General features: G+C 38.9%; 2 protein-coding genes across 16 annotated transcripts in view; both read left to right on the forward strand.

Moving 5' to 3' along the window:
• LOC114528740 (probable ATP-dependent RNA helicase DDX43) overlaps positions 1 to 20891 on the forward strand; it is a 192429-nt gene that overhangs the window by 61295 nt on the left and 110243 nt on the right. For 9 of the 15 annotated variants that reach the window (XM_028550430.1, XM_028550424.1, XM_028550440.1 and 6 more), the window contains one exon: positions 18565 to 18644. The exons of 3 other annotated variants lie outside the window; for them this stretch is intronic. The gene's annotated coding sequence lies outside the window, so the exon portion shown is untranslated. Of the gene's footprint in view, positions 1 to 11264; positions 11423 to 11547; positions 11678 to 17997; positions 18144 to 18564; positions 18645 to 20891 lie in introns of those variants that run through there. 3 more of the 15 variants (XM_028550435.1, XM_028550436.1, XM_028550434.1) reach the window with 3 other exon arrangements.
• On the forward strand, positions 3874 to 6191 carry LOC114528695 (MAM and LDL-receptor class A domain-containing protein 1-like). The gene is made up of 6 exons (XM_028550372.1): positions 3874 to 3967; positions 4109 to 4243; positions 4494 to 4756; positions 4977 to 5058; positions 5695 to 5840; positions 6054 to 6191. Exons 1-6 carry the CDS (start codon positions 3874 to 3876, stop codon positions 6189 to 6191), a joined length of 858 nt encoding a protein of 285 aa, XP_028406173.1.

Here is a 20891-nt window from a genome sequence, read left to right on the forward strand (position 1 = left end):
GATCGCTCCCTGATATATTGTAGACGATGTAAGCAAGGTAATTCTATACTGTAAACTTGAACAACCTTCATATCTCGCCTGTTTCTCATGTGATGAAGTTCCCGGAAGAACGTAGATAAAAACATCGTTAGGAATCATATGATTGAATGTGTTTGAGCATATTCACCAGTGTTTAGTCAAAGTTTAGCCATAATTTTTCGCTTCAGTAAAGAAACTGGGTATGTCTTCAATTGTGACAAGTATTCTCAGTTCAACAGTTGGTTTATTATGGAATAAGGTCAGAGACTCGACGGCAGACAAATTCAAAGACGGCGATGTAACCGATGCGGAAATTCGTAAGATTGTCGTACGAGAGTTAAATGATATCAAGTCTAAAATCGATGGCCTTTCCCGATCAACTTTACTCGCCAGTTATAATTTTTTAAGAGAAGGAGTAGAGTTACTCCGTGTTTCTCTTGATAAATCAAATCCCGAGCAGAAAGCGAGCGAAACTCAGGACGAACCAGGTGAACCTTCGAGCGTTATTCAGTCTGGTATCTTAAACCAAGCAATAGAGCTTCCTCGCGCCATGGAAAAGCTTAAAATCAACTCGGACAGAGAGTTTGAAACTGCGAGAAAAAGATTCGAGGAAGCGCGCAAGACAGCAACCACTGCTTTCTGCAATGAGGCATTTAGTATCGAAGATCGAATTTTTGCTGCGAAGCTACGAATAGTTTCAGAAATACTGGAACATGTCGATAGTCCTGAGACCGCAATCACTGGGTGTTTGACGTTTTTGGATACCCTTCATAGCTTACCAGGCATTCAAGAGATATTCTCGGTGTATTTGAACGGTGGAGTCAAATCGTTGTTGAATAAAACCCAACGAGTGGAGAACGTCAAGTCGGTTATGTTAATCAACTATGTGTTGTTTCAATATGTTGGGAAATTCAGCAGCAAGTATTCATTAGAAGTGTCCGCCTGCATACCAACGATTGAACTTCCTGATCGTAGTTTTCACCCAATAAGAAATTGGAAGGAAATTTCAACAAGAAAGTCTATGGGAAAGGAATTGCCTCATCCTCCCTACGAACAGTTCCTTGATGAAAAAATACCCTACTGCTCTGCTGTGAACAGTCAGGGGGATGTTCTTACTGCCCGTGGTACTTGGTCTCATGACATCATGATTATCAATGAGACAGGAAAAATCAAACGGGTTAAAATACAAGAATTTGCAGGTTATATTTTTAAGGTGCTTGCTGTTGATATGAATAACAATGTTTACGTTGTGAGAATGAGAAAACTTTCAGGTGAAGGATTCATGTTGACCATATTGGACGAGAATACAATGTAAAAGCAAATCATACATTGGATTTTCTCGAGGGCAAAGATTTTTCTCTAGTTAACATCGCAATATTCAAAGACGATGATATTATCATCATCCAAGGCAAAGACCCTCATGTGTATGTTTGTGACAAGACGTGTCAATTGAAATACAAGTTTAAACGTGACTCGAGTGAGGCATTTTCATTGAGTATTTCCCAGCAGAATGAAATCATGATACCAACAGACGATGGTACGGCGGTTCAAATATACACCAAGGAAGGAAATCTGAAGAACAACAATAAAAGTCCCAGAAGATCATAAGGTATTGCAGCGTCGCATTTCCTACGAATTTGTAAAATATTGGTTTTAACCTTGGTTTGGAACAAAGTTTCCTGTTTCATTCTGCGCTATCCTGAAGCGGGCGGGGAGCTGGAGACTCTTACCTTCTGTTGTAAGGATAAATATTCCTTCACTTTCAAATTGGTATCCCATCCCAAGGGTCCTGTTGTTGTTGTAAAAAACAGAAGCATCATTTACCTTTAATGAACACAGAAAATACTTGTCTGAAATAGTGCAACTTTGAGTTAACTAAAGCAAACAATAGATGCAGCATGGTTTATATAATTTGCGAGAATTTGCTGAATTACGTCCCATTAAAGTGTTCCTGTTTCTGTTGTAAGACAGACAAGTGTAACTTATATTAAATAATTTAAATAATGTTTTTGACATTTGCCAACATGGACAATAAGCTTTTAATGACATTTTAATTAAAGGATATGAATCCTATTTCATATGATATAATATAGTAAAAACTTTCTTTGCTCTTGTAATAAATGATCAGGTTCTTAACATAATAAACTTATGAAACCACCCCTGGCTAAGCTTAGAGCTATGAATCATATTATTAGTGGGTATATTGATGGCTTCTATCTGCAGGGTGATACATATGCTAAGTGTGCTACAAATGCTCTTGACACAGTGGAAACGTTTGACTGCCTATATAGATCTAGTTATCCATCCTGATAAGTCCACTCCTTCCCCTTCTCAAGAGGCAATTATCCTAGGATTTATCATTAACTTGATAACAATCACTATCCAAGTTACAAATGAGAAAAGAGGAAAAAATTAAAAAAATTTTGTTTGATGTTATTGAATGTCCAGTGTTTCAAGTTTATTCTTTTTGTAACATATACGTATATTTATATATTTATTCCCTAAACTCACTCCAACAAATTACAACCTCTTCATTTCAAGTGTCTGTCTTTCACACCCACTTATCAATCACAACCCTTGTAACAACTTTTTATATATTAACCCCGTTATTAATAATATCAACCTTATTACATAATGTAACATCCAGCAGACATTCCTATCCAGCAGGTAGCCAAGATTATTGGTTACCTAGTCACCTCCTTACCTGGGGTTCAGTATGGGGCTCTTCATTATAGGTACCTTGAAATGGATATTAAAAGATGCTCCTAAAAGAGCTAAGGGTAATTTTGATTCCCCTATGACTGTCTCTGAGGATGGCTTGATAGAGTTACGATTGTGGGTCACCCATCTTGAAGAGAGTTTTAGATTTTTTTTCATTCCTCCTATTGATATAACTATATGCTCTGATGCATCCCTAGAAAGATGGGGAGCTGTACTAGATGATACATCTTCAGGGGGAAGATGGTTGCCAGATGAATGCACCCATCACATAAACTACATTGAACTTTTTGCTGCATTTTTTGCCCTTAAACTGCTCTGCACCACTCTTAAGTGGTGTAAGCATGTGAAACTCATGATAGATAACACCACAGCAGTAGCTGTAATAAATAACATGGGTTCTTGTCATAGCCGTATTTGCCGCTCTATGAGCTGCGAAATCAGGGAATCTTGTTTGTATAAAATACAACATTTGGCTTACTGCTGCTCACATTCCTGGTTCGCAGAATGTGTTAACACGCAAAGAATCTCGTCATTTTCATAATCCAGATAGCGAATGGAAACCAAACCATTGTCATTACATAATGCGCTCAGTACCTTGAATTTTCACACTTAGATCGATCTTTTTGCATCACACTTAAATATAAAACAGTTTCCAACATATTGCTCTTATCCGCCGGATCCTGGAGCAGCGTTCGTAGATGCTTTCTCTATTTCGTGGATTGACTTGAAATTTTATTGTTTCCCGCCGTTTAGTTTTCTGTTACAGGCTGTAAAGAAAATAATTCAGGAGCATGCCAAGGGAATTTTAGTTGTTCCCGACTGTCCCACCCAGCCTTGGTATCCTTTGCTAGCCTCTCTTCATGTTCCACCTCCTGTGGTCCTACAACCCAATCACAAACTACTGAACCTCGGTCGGAAATCATCGGAAACAAGCCAGGCTTTTCTACCTTCGATCCACGGCCCACGATGGCTTGCGAGGTTGGCAATAGCCTTTCAGAAATACAACCTCTGAGCTCGTCTATCCTAAGTTAAACACTTTTATTTTCTTGTTTCAGCTCCTGTTGCTGGTCATTGGGGTCGCTGGTCCTCTTGGACAGAATGCGATGAAAATTGCAAGCGTCATCGATCCAGAAAATGTTCAGATCCTGCCCGATGCATGGCGGGAAAGACTGCCCAGGGGTTGGGAAAGAAGAAAAAGATTGCTACGCCAACAGTACATGCAACCCAGGTTTGTTTTTTGGATAGGTTCATTTCAGCTTTGTTAGACAACTTCTTGTCTCTGCCTGCCCATCATGTTTGAAGAGCGTTTTAGCTGCTCAGGCGAAGTCTCGTTAAACTAATGATGAAATATTCTTTTATTTCTTTGTAGATAACTGTGATTTTACGCGCGGTAGTTACTGTCATTGGAACCGTTATAAAAACATGGATTATTTCTGGCAAGCACATAAAGGATCAACACCAACCGGGAGCACTGGTCCAAATCAAGACCATACTACTGGCACGGGTAAGAAATTTCAGGGATACATAATCATCATTTGTCATCCCCTTTTGATCCCAACTCATCAGCCATCTCTATCCCTCACTTTCCATGGTTATCCATCATTATCAAACAGTTATTTATTATTTTCTATCGTTACTAATCGGTGCACCTGATCCTCACTATCCACTATTATCCCACAAATATCCATGATTTACGACCATTATCCAAGACGATTCAGCCTTATCCATAATTTCCATTATCGTCAAATTTCCAGGCCATTACATTCTTACCGAGGCCAGCTTCCCTGCCAAGGAGAACGACACAGCACTCCTAACAAGCAAACTGTTTCCACCCTCGCAATGTCGTTGCATTTCCTGGTACTATCACATGTATGGCCGCTCAATGGGAGAACTCAGCGTGTACATTAAAGACCCTGTGGGTTCTAAGAGGATAATATGGGATAAGAAAGGTGATCAGGGAAACAGATGGATATTAGGTAGCGCAACAATATCTAACGTGTCTATGACTAGTTACCAGGTTTGTATGATATTTTCGTTATAGTTGATAACTTTTTTACTCTTCGACATTACTTTGGGGTCATCCATGGAAGTATGGCAATGCCTTACATCGGATTTCGAAAGAAATGCTCTTATAATTTCCAAGCATCTTTGATCTTCGAATGTTTATTTAAAACCGTTTTATTCCTGTGGAAAAACTACTGCTTGTTCACATTCTTACGTCACAAATTTTCATTTAGGTGGAATTTGAGGCAATTCGTGGCCGATCTTTTTATTCTGACATGGCTTTGGATGACATCCATTTCAAGGAAATGCCCTGTGGTAAGTCGCTACACTTAGTTCATCGATGGTCCTCAAATTAATGTGCATCTCTGATTGACTCTGAAACTACTTAAGGGTCCCCGACTGGTTCTTCCGATAGATGAAGGAGGGCCTTTGACAAAACCAACAATGCCTTGATCCTTCAATAAAACATGATCCTCGCGATGGTAGAAATTGGAATCATTTTTTAATGCTAACAGTGGTTTTGCATTTGAAACATTGATTCAACGAGAATGCGAGTTGGCAAACGAAGGTTAATTTTTCTGCATGAGGGATTTTTTTTGATGAACTATCAATGCTTGGTCAAACGTGAACAAGAGTTCTATGCGATTTAAAAAAAGTTGACTGGCCATTGATCAGAATTTAGGACAACAGATAACAACCGACTTTCACTGTAATTTTTTAAATATAAAATTAAGTACACATCAATGACTTTTGTGTCCATTAACAAAGATACATATTTAAGTGAACTTTCTACAGTAAAGAGGGGCTCATGTTTTGAAACAAAGATACTTTGTTACAGCAAGCTTATCTTAAACTAGCTTTACAAAAGCTCTTTGTTCAAATGACAATTGTTCGGTTCTTGAAATCCACACACAAGGCAAACGTCAAACACAGCTCTTCGTATATATTTAGGTGTACAACACTTGGGATGTTTTAACGATCGTTATAAAAGAGCTTTGCCAGACTTGATTGCGAATCTCCGGGATAAAATAGATTGGTATGACATGCAAAAGACCGTCAGAGAATGCGCCTGTGTTGCTTATGACAAAGGATACAAGGTATTTATAAAATTATTAAAATACCAGACCAGTGCAAGGCTTTCATGTTTGTCTCAGGCCTCAATAAAGTCAATTATAACTGGACCATCCACAACATGGATATTTTGAACCAATTCCTCTCATATTTACAGTAATAATACTGCATTGCGTTAACCTAATATAAATTTCGCTTCCATTTTTCAATGAACAAGCATTGATTATGTTGTTATTTAGTATTTTGCTGTGCAGTTTTACGGAGAGTGTTGGGGCGCAAGAAGTATGATTGAATATGACAAATATGGTGCTTCCAACGACTGCTGGTCTGGTGTCGGAAAAGATTTCACGAATTATGTCTATAAATTCACGAAATAAGATACGTTTTATGTTCATTCTATATCTTAGCATTCCCAATATTTTAGGATTGAGCCACTGTAATATTGCTTGTTTCTTACGCTTTTTCTATGTATCTTTCTATATCCCTTACATAACTAGATCTCCCTCAATTAATGTCAATCAATCCCCTAATCAATATCAAGTCTATATTTAGCTATTACTGTCCGTGTCTATATATATATATATACATTACATCTCTCCCTTTGTTTAATGAATTATCAAGTTTGGGTTTATTGCATTTCCAAAAAGTTCTCTCTGTCTACGCTGCCTTGTTGACCTTCTCACCACTGGTTCTGGCGTTGGTTCGTCCGCTGCTCGTTCGATGAGTGCATTTCCTGTCGGTGCGTTCCAATCATCTTCATCTTCGGATTCCTTTGCGGCGTCTGGTATCTTCTTAAAGAACGATACATTTCTTGTCACCTTATGTCTTTGGTTTTCAGCTACTATTGTCACTCCTTTACGTTCAAGCACCGTGTAAGGAGTTGGTTCGAACTTGGTTGTAAATTTGTTTTTCTTTTTCTGTCTAAGAATGACTGTGTCTCCCACTTGTATCTCTGACGGCGCCACTCTCCTTCGTTTGTTTGCGTATTCTCTCGCTTTGTCTTTGGCATTGGAGTCATTCGATTTGGCTTCTTTATGTCTGTTTAGTACTTTAGCTTTTGGGTTCAACATGGGTAGGACTCCTCTGACAGGCCGATTAAAGAGAAGCTGAGCGGGCGGTATGTTGGTAGAACAATGGGGTGTGGTGCGATAGCTTAACAGGAACCTCGAAAGTTCTTGGACCCAGTTACGATGTTCTGAACGAGCGGTCTTGATTGCTTTTGCCAAAGGTTTCATAAAAGCTTCTGCTTCTGAGTTACCTTGTGGCCATTCAGGTGTTGATGTCTCATGTTCTACGCCAATCTTTGTTAAATAATCTTTGAATTCTTTACTATTGAAAGGAGGACCGTTATCCGTCTTTATTTTCAGTGGAATTCCATGTCGCGCGAAGATAGCATCGGTTTTTGGTATAAGTGCTTTAGCAGATGTACTTGTGATGATTTCAGCCTCCGGGTATCTTGAATATTTATCAATTAACACTATGATATACTGTCCGGTGGGAAGCGGGCCGTAGAAATCTGCATGTACAGTTTGCCAAGGACCGTCCGGCGTTTCTGGAGTTAGTAAAGGCTGGGGTGGATCGGTTGGACCATTAATTTGGCACGGAAAGCAGGTATCGATCTCTTCTTTTACAGCTTTATCAATGTTAGGGAACCAGGCATACTGACGTAACAAGGCTTTTGTTTTGACAAGTCCTTGATGACCGCTGTGGGCAAGTTTTACTATCTTCGCTTGTAGAGTTGATGGTATTATAATACGTGTTCCTCGGAGGATTACACCATTTGTATGGTCCACTGTTATTTCATCTTTGATGTTTATGAATGGCTTTACATGACTGCTGCCCCAGTTACCAGACTTAACTGCTTCTCTTACTGCATTGAGACTGGGATCCTTTTCCGTATGTTCCTTGATAACTTGTATTGGAATTGTGGTTTGCGCGGCATTAGTCGAGATGAAGTTTATGTATTCTTCAGCAAGGTTGTGTTTTGGTATCTTCGATTGCGGATGTCGTGACAGGAAATCTGCTGGGTTAACACTGCCTGGTTTGTAGATAACATTGAAATGGTATTGCTGAAGTCTTAGAAACCAACGTTCTATTCTAGCTGGAGGTTTGGACCGAGGATTGTTGTAGATCAACTGTAATGGCTTGTGATCAGTAATTAGGTTGAAAGGTGCACCGAACAGGTAAAGGTGAAAATGTTCAATGCCCCACACGATCGCGAGAGCTTCCCTCTCGGTTTGTGAGTACCGTTGTTCTACTGGGGATAATGCTCGGCTGGCATAAGCGATAGTGTTGTCTTCGTTTTTTTTGGATCCTTTTGCGTCAATATGGCAGATAAACCAACGGGACTTGCATCCACCAGGACTGAGGTTTCTTTGGATGTATCGAAATGGCTCATAACTGGACTGTTAGTCAGAGCACTCTTTAGGTCTTCATATGCTTTCTGGTGTATTGTCGTCCATGTAAAACGAGCGTTTTTTTGGGTCAATTTTCTGAGTGGCTCTGTAATGGTCGCGTAGTTTTTGATGAACTTAGCACTGTAGTTAGCCATTCCTAATAGACTTCTCACTTCACCGACTGTTGTTGGTGGTTTTGTATTGGCGAAAGCGTCCACTTTCTTGGGGTCTGGGCTAACACCTTTTTCTGTGAATACCAGTCCAAAGAATTCAAGATTCTTTTTGAGGAATTTGCACTTTTGTAGATTGAGAGTCAGGTTACTCTCTTGCAGACGTGTAAGTACTTCTTCTAATGCTTGGTCATGTTCCTGTCGAGTATTTCCAAACACGATGATGTCATCTGCGATGTTTTTAGCTCCTTGAATTCCTTGTAATGTCTCCTGTAGGGTGTGTTGTGAAGAGTTCCGCTGCAGCATTTGTGCCGTAGTTTAATCTTTTATAGCGATATAAACCGAGATGAGTGGAGAAAGTTGTTATTCCCCGAGATGCTGGGTTCAGCTCCAGTTGATGGTAGGCTTGAGTTAGGTCAAGTTTTGAGAAAAACCGAGCTCCGTTAAGCTCAATAGAGACAGCTTCTAGAGTGGGTATGGGATGTCTAGTTCTCTGAATAGCTGTATTTGCTACTCGCATATCTACGCACAATCGAATCTTATCGTCACGCTTTGGGACGACGACGACTGGGGAAACCCACTCCGTTGAAATTCCTTCGGGTATTCTCTCAATGATGTCATCCTGTTCTAATCTGCGTATTTCATCTTCAATTTTTCCGCGTAAATGGAACGGTGCTCGGCGCTGCGGTTGTGCAACTGGTGAAACGGTTTCATCGATAACTAATTCGATTTGTTTGTTCTTTAGTTTCCCAAGTCCACAGAACACAGGGCCATGTTTATCTAGGATGCGTGCGAGGTTTTTATCGCTCGTTGTTGGTGTGATTTTTGAACGTTCTGTTTCCTTGTTTATCTGATTTAAATGGAGACTTACGAGTCCAAGTTCTTGTGCAGTTTCAGAACTAAGTAAACAACCGCCGTCGTCAGAAGTAACAAATATGGTAGCTACCGTGAATTTGTGTTTCGACTCTGCTAAAACGCGGAATTTTCCTTCCATCTTCACAGGTGTTGTGGAATTGAAGGGATATGCTTTCACGGATGTTGGCTGAAGTCGGATATCTCGCAGTTGTTGGAACGTGTGTTTATCGATTACATTTATGCTTGACCCCGTATCAATGGTCATTTTTACTCTTTGTCCATTGAGAGCAATTGACGCTTGCGGGTGTTTTTGTTTGTTGTTGACCGCGTAACAATATTCTGGACCACTACTGTCGCTGCTAGTGTTGTCCTGGAGGTCTGTGTTAACTGGTCGTAGGTCTTCGCGTGGTTTACCAGTTTGTCTATTTTCTCTCGTGTTGCTACTGCGGCACTGGCTAGCAAAATGGTTTAGTTTACCACAATTGGCACATGTCTTGTTTTTGGCAGGGCACGGTTTGTTGGTGTGAGGGTAGCTGCCACCACAGTAAAAACATGTCTTATTGGATGTCTTGTGTTTTGTTTCTTTCGCGGTTGGCGTTTTAACTGCTTGAATATTGCAGCTGTCTAAATGTCCTTCAATGTCAGCTGCATGCGTCTTGCTTATTTCTTCCCGCCTGGCTGCGAGCAAAAGATCTTTTAAAACATACTTGGGGTCTCGCAACGCTTGTTTACGCACGCGACTTGACTTTCCTCCAATAACAATTTGTACCATAATTTCGAACTCTACATCTGAAAACTCACAGTTTTTTGACAGTGTTCGTAGACGCGTGTGGTATTGATCTATCGTTTCCGTGTCGCTCTGTTTTGCTTGTCGAAATTTGTAGACTTCGTATAATCGATTTTTTTGAGGCTCGAAGTATTCGGTGAGAAGTTCCGTCGCTTTATCGAAGTCGTCGTCGTTACCAGGGTCTGGAAAGTGTCGAAAGATTTCCCGTACTCGCGGTCCTGCTTGGTATAAAAGTAATGCTCGTTGGCGTGTCTTGTTTGTAATGTTGCTCGCCGTTAGAAATGTTTTGAAATCTGCCAACCAAGTACGCCATTTAGCCGCTATATTTCCTCCCGCGTCAGCATCAGGGTCAAACGGTGGCATAGGCGTGAGATATGTCGCCATTATATAATATGTTTTAATCACTTGTTTTAGTCTTCGTCGCCAATGTAATATTGCTTGTTTCTTACGCTTTTTCTATGTATCTTTCTATATCCCTTACATAACTAGATCTCCCTCAATTAATGTCAATCAATCCCCTAATCAATATCAAGTCTATATTTAGCTATTACTGTCCGTGTCTATATATATATATATATACATTACAGCCACTAGTATGTAGGAAGTTGCATGACAAAAGTCACAAAGATTGGAAAAAAAAGACTTGCGTCCGTGCAAATCTTATTCTTATAGAGAGTTTACCGTGTAGTATTGTATATATATTTATTTTAATTTTTGAATAGGAATAGCCCACCTTTGGGTTTAATGATTATTTGAAATGAATAAAAATAATTGACATCTATTAATACTAGCACTGATATCAAAACGAGTATCATATTTCTAATATAGACATCTGTCAAATACAAACATCCTCTAATAGAGACGTCTCTAATACAAACATCTCTCTAATACAGACATCTCTCTAATACAGACATCTCTCTAATACAAACGTCTCTCTAATACAGACATTTCTCTTTACAAAACATCTCTATCTCTACACTACAGACATTTTAACTTTTGATTGATGTGAACGAGGAAATAGTAATGATGTAATGATGTATGCGTGCTCTTATCTGAACGTCCATAACTTATCTACTTGTTTGCATCTATCAAAAGAAGAAAACTTGGTCGTAATACAGACATCTTTCCAATACAAACATCTCTCTTACATGACTGCACAATTCGTCAAGTCAAGACAGGTTGAAATTAATCCCAAGTTTTTGACCCGAATTATTAAAAAGGCGTGCATTTATTGAGTTCGTTCAATCGAGCCAAGCACAAACCAGGACTCTTGGCTGAGTTAAAACTTCAAGCTGACCTCAAAAGACGGTTGACATTACCAGAAAATCATGTATCAGCACACTTAAACCTGGGCCTAATCACACCTGATCTCTGTCAGTCGAGATGCAGAATTTGTGAAGGTACGTTCGGTGAACTGTTATTATTTTATCTCTGTTCTGGCATTACACCAGTTTTCCCACAAGACTTGATAAGTGAGAGGCGAGATTGCTCAACTAATAGTGCTCAAATCTTTCAACCTTTGTAGATAACTGTCATTTCACGCTGGAAATACTGTCAGTGGGTCTGTAAATAAGGATGAAATGCTATTGGCAAACACAAAGGACCATCAGAAAAAGGAAAAACTGGTACCAATCAATACCATATTACTAGAACGGGTAAGAAATACAAGTGATCTGTCATCACAATTTCTCATTAATCATCACTACAGTTATCACCTTTATTCCATTCGTCATAATCGTTATCCATCGTTGTCCATAATTGTCCACCGTTATGCATCGGTCATACATTATCATACATAGCTATTTGTTATGGTCCATTATTATCATCCAATGTCTATACATTATTATCTCTCGACATCAATTATCATCCCACCTTGGTCACCTGCTATTACAGTTTCTATAGTTCCTCTTTATATTAATTGCAACGATGCCAAAGATATTCATTATTGCCAGAGCGCAAGATCGTTACTGTTAGCTATACCATCAGTTTAATGTGCATACAATATCAAAAGTTAATATTTATACCCACCATGGGCACAAAATAGCTCTATTTCAGTAGTTACAACAACCGCCACTACCAAAATATAACAACGCGCAATCCAGCTTAGTTTTAAACCTAATTTCGGTCGGAATTTTTCGCCATTATAACGAATTGTTTCATTTTCGTATTTCGCGGAAAACCGGACGGTGACACAGCTCAGAACAACGGATATTTCGTTTCCAATAGCAACGATACCATCTTCCGTTAGAAATCTAGGCTCATGTGATCAGACACGCGATAACACACCTAATCTTAATAACTTTGAAAACAAATAAATATTCCCAGATGATTGTGGCCAAAACTTCCTTTGCGAATGAAGTATCAATATAGTGCAGTATTTGCATAATGCAATATCCTGTTCGAATATAGTTTAGACAAAGAAACTCTGACACTATAAATTTAACCAACCCTTGAATAAGTTGGATGCAGCAACCAGGAACACTCAACTTCGACACAAGAATTGTTCGTGCACGAGTTTGTGTTTATCCTGTGTTCGTGTTCAGTCAAAATTAAGTATTAGCTTGTGTCTTCGGTACAGAAACTCGTTATGACTTCAATTGTGTCAAGTATTCTCAGTTCAACAGTTGGTTTATTATGGAATAAGGTCAGAGACTCGGCGTCAGACAAACTCAAAGACGGCGATGTAACCGATGCAGAAATTCGAAAGTTTGTCGTACGCGAGTTAAATGATATCAAGTCTAAAATCAATGGCCTTTCTAGATCAACTTTACTCGCCAGTTATAACTTGCTCGAAGAAGGAGTTGAGTTACTCAGTGTTTCTCTTGATAAATCAAATTCCGAGCAGAAAGCGAGCGAAACTCAGGACGAACCAAGTGAACCTCCGAGCGTTATTCAGTCTGGTATCTTAAACCAAGCAATAGAGCTTCCTTGCGCCATGGAAAAGCTTAAAATAAATTCGGACAGAGAGTTTGAAACTGCGAGAAAAAGATTCAAAGATGCGCGCAAGACAGCAAACACTGCTTTCTGGAATGAGGCATTTAGTATCGAAGATCGAATTTTTGCTGCGAAGCTACGAATAGTTTCAGAAATACTGGAACATGTCGATAGTCCTGAGACCGCAGTCACTGGGTGTTTGTCGTTTTTGAAGAAGCTTCATAGCTTACTAGCCATTCAAGAGATATTCTCGGTGTATTTGAACGGTGGAGTCAAATCGGTGTTGAATAAAACTCAACGAGTGGAGAACGTCAAGTCGGTTATGTTAATCAACTATGTGTTGTTTCAATATGTTTGGAAATTCAGCGGCAAGTATTCGTTTGAAGTGTCCGCCTGCATGCCAACGATTGAACTTCCTGATCGTAGTTTTCACCCAATAAGAAATTGGAACGAAATTTCAACAAGAAAGTCTATGGGAGAGGAATTGTCTCATCCTCCCTACGGACAGTTCCTTGATGAAGAAATAATACCCTACTTCTCTGCTGTGAACTGTAGGGGCGATGTTCTTACTGTCCCTGTTACTGGGCCTCGTGACCACATCATGATTATCCATGAGGCAGGAAAAATCAAACCGGTTAAAATACCTGAATTTGCAGGTAATATTTTAGAGGCGCTTGCTGTTGATATGAATAACAATGTTTACGTGGTGAGAAGACGTTCAGGTCAAGTATTCATGTTGACGAAATTGGACGAGAATTACAATGTAAAAGCAAATCATACATTGGATTTTCTCGGTACGTATCTAGTTAAGATTGCGATATGCAAAGACGATGATATTATCATCATCCAATACGAAGATCCAAATGTGTATGTTTGTGACAAGACGTGTCAATTGAAATACAAGTTTAAACGCGACTCGGGTGAGGCATTTTCATTGAGTATTTCCCAGCAGAATGAAATCATGATACCAACACACGATAATACGTCGGTTCAAATATACACCAAGGAAGGAAATCTGAAGACAACAATAAAAGTCCCAGAAGATCATGAGGTATGCAGCGTCGCATTTCACTACGAAATTTGTAAAATATTGGTTTTAACTAGGGTTAGGAAAAAGGATTCCTTTTTCATTCTGTGCTACACTGAAGCAGGCGGGGAGCTGGAGACTCTTACCTCCTTTTGTAAAAATGAAAATCACTTCCCTCCCAAACTGGTATCCCATCCCAAGGGTCCTGTTGTTGTTGTAAGAGACAGAAGCATCACTTACCTTTAATGAGATTTAGTATGAACAAACATTTCCTGCATAAAACACAGTAAATACTTGTCTGAAATAGTGCAAGTTTGAGTAAACTATAGCAAACAATAGATGCAGCATAGTTTATATAATTTGTGAGACTTCGCTGAATTACGTCCCATTAAAGTGTTCCTGTTTCTGTTGTAAGAGAGACAAGTGTAACTTATATTTAAATAATTCAAATAATAATATTTTTTGACATTTGCCAACATGGACAACAAGCTTTTAATGACATTTAAAAGCGTATGAATCCTATTTCATATGATATAATATAGTGAAAACTTTCTTTGCTCTTGTAATAAATGATCAGGTTCTTAACATAATAAACTTATGAAACCACCCCTGGCTAAGCTTAGAGCTATGAATCGTATTATTAGTGGGTATATTGATGGCTTCTATCTGCAGGGTGATACATATGCTAAGTGTGCTACAAATGCTATTGACACAGTTGAAACATTTGACTGCCTAGATCTAGTTATCCATCCTGATAAGTCCACACCTTCCCCTTCTCAAGAGGTAATTATCCTAGGATTTGTCATTAACTTGATAACAATGACTATCCAGGTTACAAATAAGAAAAAAGGAAAAAAAATTGTTTGATATTATTGAATGTCCAGTGTTTCAAGTTTATTCTCTTTGTAACATATACGTATATTTATATTTTTATTCCCTAAACTCAGTCCAACAAATTACAACCTTTTCACTTCAAGTCTCTGTCCTTCACGCCCACTTATCAATCACAACCCTCCTAACAACTTATTAAATATTAACTCCTTTGTAAAAATATCAACCTTATTACATAATGCTACATCCAGCAGACATTCCTATCCAGCAGGTAGCCAAGATTATTGGTTGCCTAGTCTCCTCCTTACCTCGGGTTCAGTATGGGGCTCTTCATGATAGGTACCTTGAAATGGATAAAAAAGATGCTCCTAAAAGAGCTAAGGGTAATTTTGATTCCACTATGACTGTCTCTGAGGATGGCTTGATAGAGTTACGATGGTGGGTCATCCATCTTGAAGAGAGTTTAGATTTCTTTTCATTCCTCCTATTGATATAACTATATACTCTGATGCACTCCTAGAAAGATGGGGAGCTATACTAGGTGATACATCTTCAGGAGGAAGATCGTCGCCAGATGAATGCACCCATCACATAAACTACATTGAACTTTTGGCTGCATTTTTTGCCCTTAAACTGTTCTGCACCACTCTTAAGTGGTGTAAGCATGTAAAACTCATGATAGATAACACCACAGCAGTAGCTGTAATAAATAACATGGATTCTTGCCATAGCCGTATTTGCCGCTCTATGGGCTGAGAAATCTGGGAATTTTGTATAAAATACAACACTTGGCTTACTGCTGCTCACATTCCTGGTTCGCAGAATGTCTTAACACGCAAAGAATCTCGTCATTTTCATAATCCAGATAGCGAATGGAAACCAAACCATTGTCATTACATAATACGCTCAGTACCTTGAATTTTCACACTTAGATCGATCTTATTGCATCACACTTAAATATAAAACAGTTCCCAACATATCGCTCTTATCCGCCAGATCCTGAAGCAGTGTTCGTTGATGCTTTCTCTATTTCGTGGATTGATTTGAAATCTTATTGTTTCCCCCCGTTTAGTTTTCTGTTACAGGCTGTAAAGAAAATAATTCAGGAGCATGCCAAGGGAATTTTAGTTATTCCCGACTGTCCCACCCAGCCTTGGTATCCTTTGCTAGCCTCTCTTCATGTTCCACCTCCTGTGGTCCTACAACCCAGTCACAAACTACTGAACCTCGGTCGGAAATCATCGGAAACAACTCATCCCCTTTTCAAGAAGCGCAAACTTTTGGTTTGTCAAGTTTGCGGCAACAACTACAACAACCTGGCTGCTCGTTAACACCATTAACATAATTGAATCCTCTTGGGGAGACAGCACTAAATCTCAGTACCAAGTGCATCTGCAGAAATGGTTAAAATTTTGTACGAAGAGGCACTGTGATATCATCTCCCCTCCCTCCCTTACCACGGACGTTAGATTTTCTGTCATCGCTGTTTGACTCGGGTTTGTCTTATCGCTCAATCAACTCGGTGAAGTTTGCTTTATCTTCTATTTTGCAGTTAAGTGATAGTGAAGTCACTTTCGGACAGCTACCTATTGTTTAGCACTTTATGAAAGGTGTATTCGAATTGCGCCCGGCTCTACCGCGTTACCAGACAACATGGGATGTTAGCAAGGTCTTATAGTTTTTTCGAAAGCAGCCTATACCTTCCGCGCTGACTTTGAAGGAGCTTACTGTTAAAGTTTCCTTCTTATTGACCTTACTCAGTGGACAACGCTGTCAAACTATTCATCTTCACACTGTCGATAACATGATTCTCGTTGCGGACAAGTGCACTTTCCACGTCATGGAGAAAGTCAAACAGACACGTGTCGGAACTCATGTCAAACCCCTCGAGTTTTTGAAATATCCATTTGAGCCTCAGCTTTGCGTCGTTACTCATCTCTTAGAGTATATCAAGAGAACTGACGAAAATAGCCATGATAGAAAGCAATTGCTACTGAGTTATGTGAAACCGTATGGACCTTTTTCCAAAGATACTGTATATATCTCGATGGATAAAGTCTGTTTTGGTAGCTGTAGGTTTAGATGTTAGCAAATTTAAAGGTCATAGTGTTCGAGCAGCAACTACATCCTTTTTAGCGTCCAATAACTGTAACATTAAGGATATTATGTTATCCGCAGGATGGTCGAATGGACAGACATTTCAACGGTTTTATAATAAACCGAGCGAGGAGGAATTTAATTTTGGCGCTTCGGTGTTAGAGTGCTATACAAACGTGAATTGTTCCTAGGATATATAATATACTATATATATAATATACTTCTCTGTATATCGAGATATCTTTCCAATTGGTTTTATCACGCTGGCTATAGTTAGAGTGGTTTGTGTATCTCTGCAGGACAAAGACCTCACTGATTGCTCTGAAATCTCGTACAACGTCACATGACTTAGGCTGATGACGAAATAGAATTGAAAATTAAACGAGACTTACCTGGAAGTTGAAGTTTCATTTGGCTGGGAGTGTGAGAGTTGTACGCCCCCCCTGTTCTCTCCCGTTCCCTTACTTGCAGTCCACTCTCACACTCATCACGTCCGTGCGGTGTTTGTCCGGTAAAGCTCTAAAGACTGATTGGCGCATGCGCTCTACTCTCTCTCGTACAACTCTCACACTCCAGGCTGATGACTCATACAATCCAAATCAAATTTCAACTTTCAGGTAAGTCTCGTTTAATTTTCAATTTTATCTCATGTGAAATAAGATTTAAATTCAATGCCAATGATTCTCGATATGAATCAAATAAACAATGATTTTTGTTTCCAATAACAAAGATATGTGCGGCATCTCTTTCAAGTGAACTTTCCTGAAAAAACACGACTGTTTGAAAATTCAGCAGCAAGTATCCATAAGTGGCGGGTTCATAGTTTATTGAGCGTGGCATTTCAATACATTATTTACAAACACCTCTCTGAAGCAACGTTTACAAGTCCAATTACCATCCTATTTTTCGTGCGATTTTCGTTTTTTGATTGATGTGAACGAGGGAATAGTTATGATGTAATGATGTATAGATGTTCTTATCTGAACTACCATAACTAAATCTACTCGTTAACATCTATCAAAAGAAGAAGATGCCAGCAACAATTGCAAATGTAAACGTCTTAATACATGCACCTCTTCAATACAGACATCTCTCTGATATGAACATGTTTTCAACTGCACAATTCGTCAAGTCAGGAATGGTTAAGATTCATCCTCTGCTAATGATGTGAATTATTGCAAGTGCGTGTGAAAAGATAAACAATTGTGATATCAACAGCTCGTGTAACTCAGGTATATTTACTGCATTTGTTTATTCATTCATTCGTTTGTTCATTTGAGCCGAGCTCAAACTCTTGGCTGAGTTAACAACCTCAAGAGACAGTCGAAACTCTCTGCAGAGAAAAACTTCACAAACTACACACACTTAAATTTTGTTAAATTACATCTGATGCCTGTCTTTCGACATGCTGGATTTTGATTTTGAAGAGCAAATGTTGTATTGTAATTATTTTATCCATGTTCTGGTATAACACGAGTTTACTCGCAAGGTTTTGATAAGTAATTATTCTGGTGAGAGCTAACTCAACTGATGATGTACAACTCTTTCATTATCCATCGATGCACAAGATTATCATCTTCAATTATACGTAACGATCCATCGTTATCCATGAAAATTTACCAGATCTGGTCACACTGACTTCAATATTTACAGGTACCACAGTTTCTTCCCTCAACGACGACCAACGCAAATCCGTAACACTGGAAGCAATCAAGACCACACAACTTGCACTGGTAAGAAATAGGAGTGATTCATCATCACCATTTCTCATCATCACCACCGTGCAATAACTCGGGGTATCCTTACCCCATCTATCTATATCGTTGTCCATCATTGTCCATCGGCATCCAAAATCGTCTATTGTTATCCACCAAGTAAATAATCATCGTCGTTAACCTTAATTATACAATATACGATATAAATAATTCATTTTTTCCCAAGAAGCAAACGTCTTGCAATTGCGTGGTAATAAGCTTTGACAAATCTTATTGTAATGCGAGTTGCAGGCGGAAGAGAAGGAGTCGGGCAGGTGCGGGTTATCAGCGTGTTGCGCAAACTTTCCTGTTAAACTTCAATTGTGCTTTAGTTACCGTGAATGAAACCTATTTCTATCAGTCTTTCTCATTAAATCTAAATTACATTTAAACTACTAGATCATATTCTGCTATTATTCATTCACGGACATGCGCAACAAGCTCTCCTAGAACATTTATATAAGCTTTTCCTTTCTTGATTTATCGCCCAAGTTTGATTTTAGAAATAATTGCAGTGATTTCTATCCTATTTCTTTAATCTTTAGTTTTGTTTGGCAGTTCAGCGATAAATAAAGACTATCGTACAGCGTTAAGGCGCATATAACCGATCATACTTTCTGCGCTCCCACGTGCATTTTAAGAGTTTAAGTTGGTCTACGTGAGGTTAAACAAAGAAATTTCAGAGAGAAAAAACGCGTACTGGCGAGAGAAGCGATTTCGGTTTGTTAGTCCGAATTTCTTGCAAGATTTTTTCACAAATATTGTTGTTGGTTTTTCATGACTAATTTATGAATTTGGTAATGTAAGGTCAAGTATCTATATATTGTTAACTTTTATATGCCTAATTTATCTATTTTTTTAAATACCTGTAGCCCTAACTTAGTTCTGTTGAAATTGTGTTTTGTTCAACTACGAACACGCAATGATTTCATCTCGCTCGTGTCTATAACTTTTCCTATAAAACTTGGCTCGTGCAGTGACATAAGACTAAAGTGAAATACAGCTGGGATATTTATATACGAGATCGCTCCCAGATATATTGTAGACGATGTAAACAAGGTAATTCTATACTGTATGTAAACTTGAACAACCTTCATATCTCGCCTGTTTCTCATGTGATGAAGTTCCCGGAAGAACGTAGATAAAAACATCGTTAGGAATCATATGATTGAATGTGTTTGAGCATATTCACCAGTGTTTGGTCAAAATTTAACCTTAATTTTTGGCTTCAGTAAAAAAACTCAGTATGTCTTCAATTGTGACAAGTATTCTCAGTTCAACAATTGGTTTATTATGGAATAAGGTCAGAGACTCGACGGCAGACAAATTCAAAGACGGCGATGTAACCGATGCAGAAATTCGTAAGATTGTCGTACGAGAGTTAAATGATATCAAGTCTAAAATCGATGGCCTTTCCCGATCAACTTTACTCGCTAGTTATAATTTTCTAGAAGAAGGAGTTGATTTACTCAGTGCTTCTCTTGATAAATCAAATCCCGAGCAGAAAGCGAGCGAAACTCAGGACGAACCAGGTGAACCTTCGAGCGTTATTCAGTCTGGTATCTTAAACCAAGCAATCGCGCCATGGAAAAGCTTAAAATCAACTCGGACAGAGAGTTTGAAACTGCGAGAAAAAGATTCGAGGAAGCGCGCAAGACAGCAACCACTGCTTTCTGTAATGAGGCATTTAGTATTGATGATCGAATTTTTGCCGCGAAGCTACGAATAGTTTCAGAAATACTGGAACATCTCGATAGTCCTGAGACCGCAATCACTGGGTGTTTGTCGTTTTTGAAGAAACTTCATTGCTTACCAGCCATTCAAGAGATATTCTTGGTGTATTTGAACGGTGGAGTCAAATCGTTGTTGAATAAAACTCAACGAGTGGAGAACGTCAAGTCAGTTATGTTAATCAACTATGTGTTGTTTCAATATGTTTGGAAATTCGGCAGCAAGTATTCGTTTGAAGTGCCCGCCTGCATGCCAAGGATTGAACTTCCTGATCGTAGTTTTCACCCAATAAGAAATTGGAAGGAAATTTCAACAAGAAAGTCTATGGGAGAAGAATTGCTTTATCCTAACTACGAACAGTTCCTTGATGAAAAAATAATGCCCAACTTATCTGCTGTGAACAGTAAGGGGGATGTTCTTACTGTCCCTGATACTGGGTCTCGTGACAACATCATGATTATCCATGAGACAGGAAAAATCAAACGGGTTGAAACA

This window comes from Dendronephthya gigantea, unplaced genomic scaffold (genome assembly GCF_004324835.1).
Source record: "Dendronephthya gigantea isolate DGI-Jeju-01 unplaced genomic scaffold, DenGig_1.0 000051F, whole genome shotgun sequence".
NCBI classification, from domain to species: Eukaryota; Metazoa; Cnidaria; class Anthozoa; order Malacalcyonacea; family Nephtheidae; genus Dendronephthya; species Dendronephthya gigantea.

Coding starts and splice junctions, on each gene's coding strand:
- LOC114528695 (XM_028550372.1), top strand. CDS start 3,874: ATGTTCAGATCCTGCCCGATGCATGGCGGGAAAGACTGCCCAGGGGTT. Junction 3,968..4,108: donor CAACAGTACATGCAACCCAG/GTTTGTTTTTTG, acceptor ATTTCTTTGTAG/ATAACTGTGATTTTACGCGC. Junction 4,244..4,493: donor AGACCATACTACTGGCACGG/GTAAGAAATTTC, acceptor TCAAATTTCCAG/GCCATTACATTCTTACCGAG.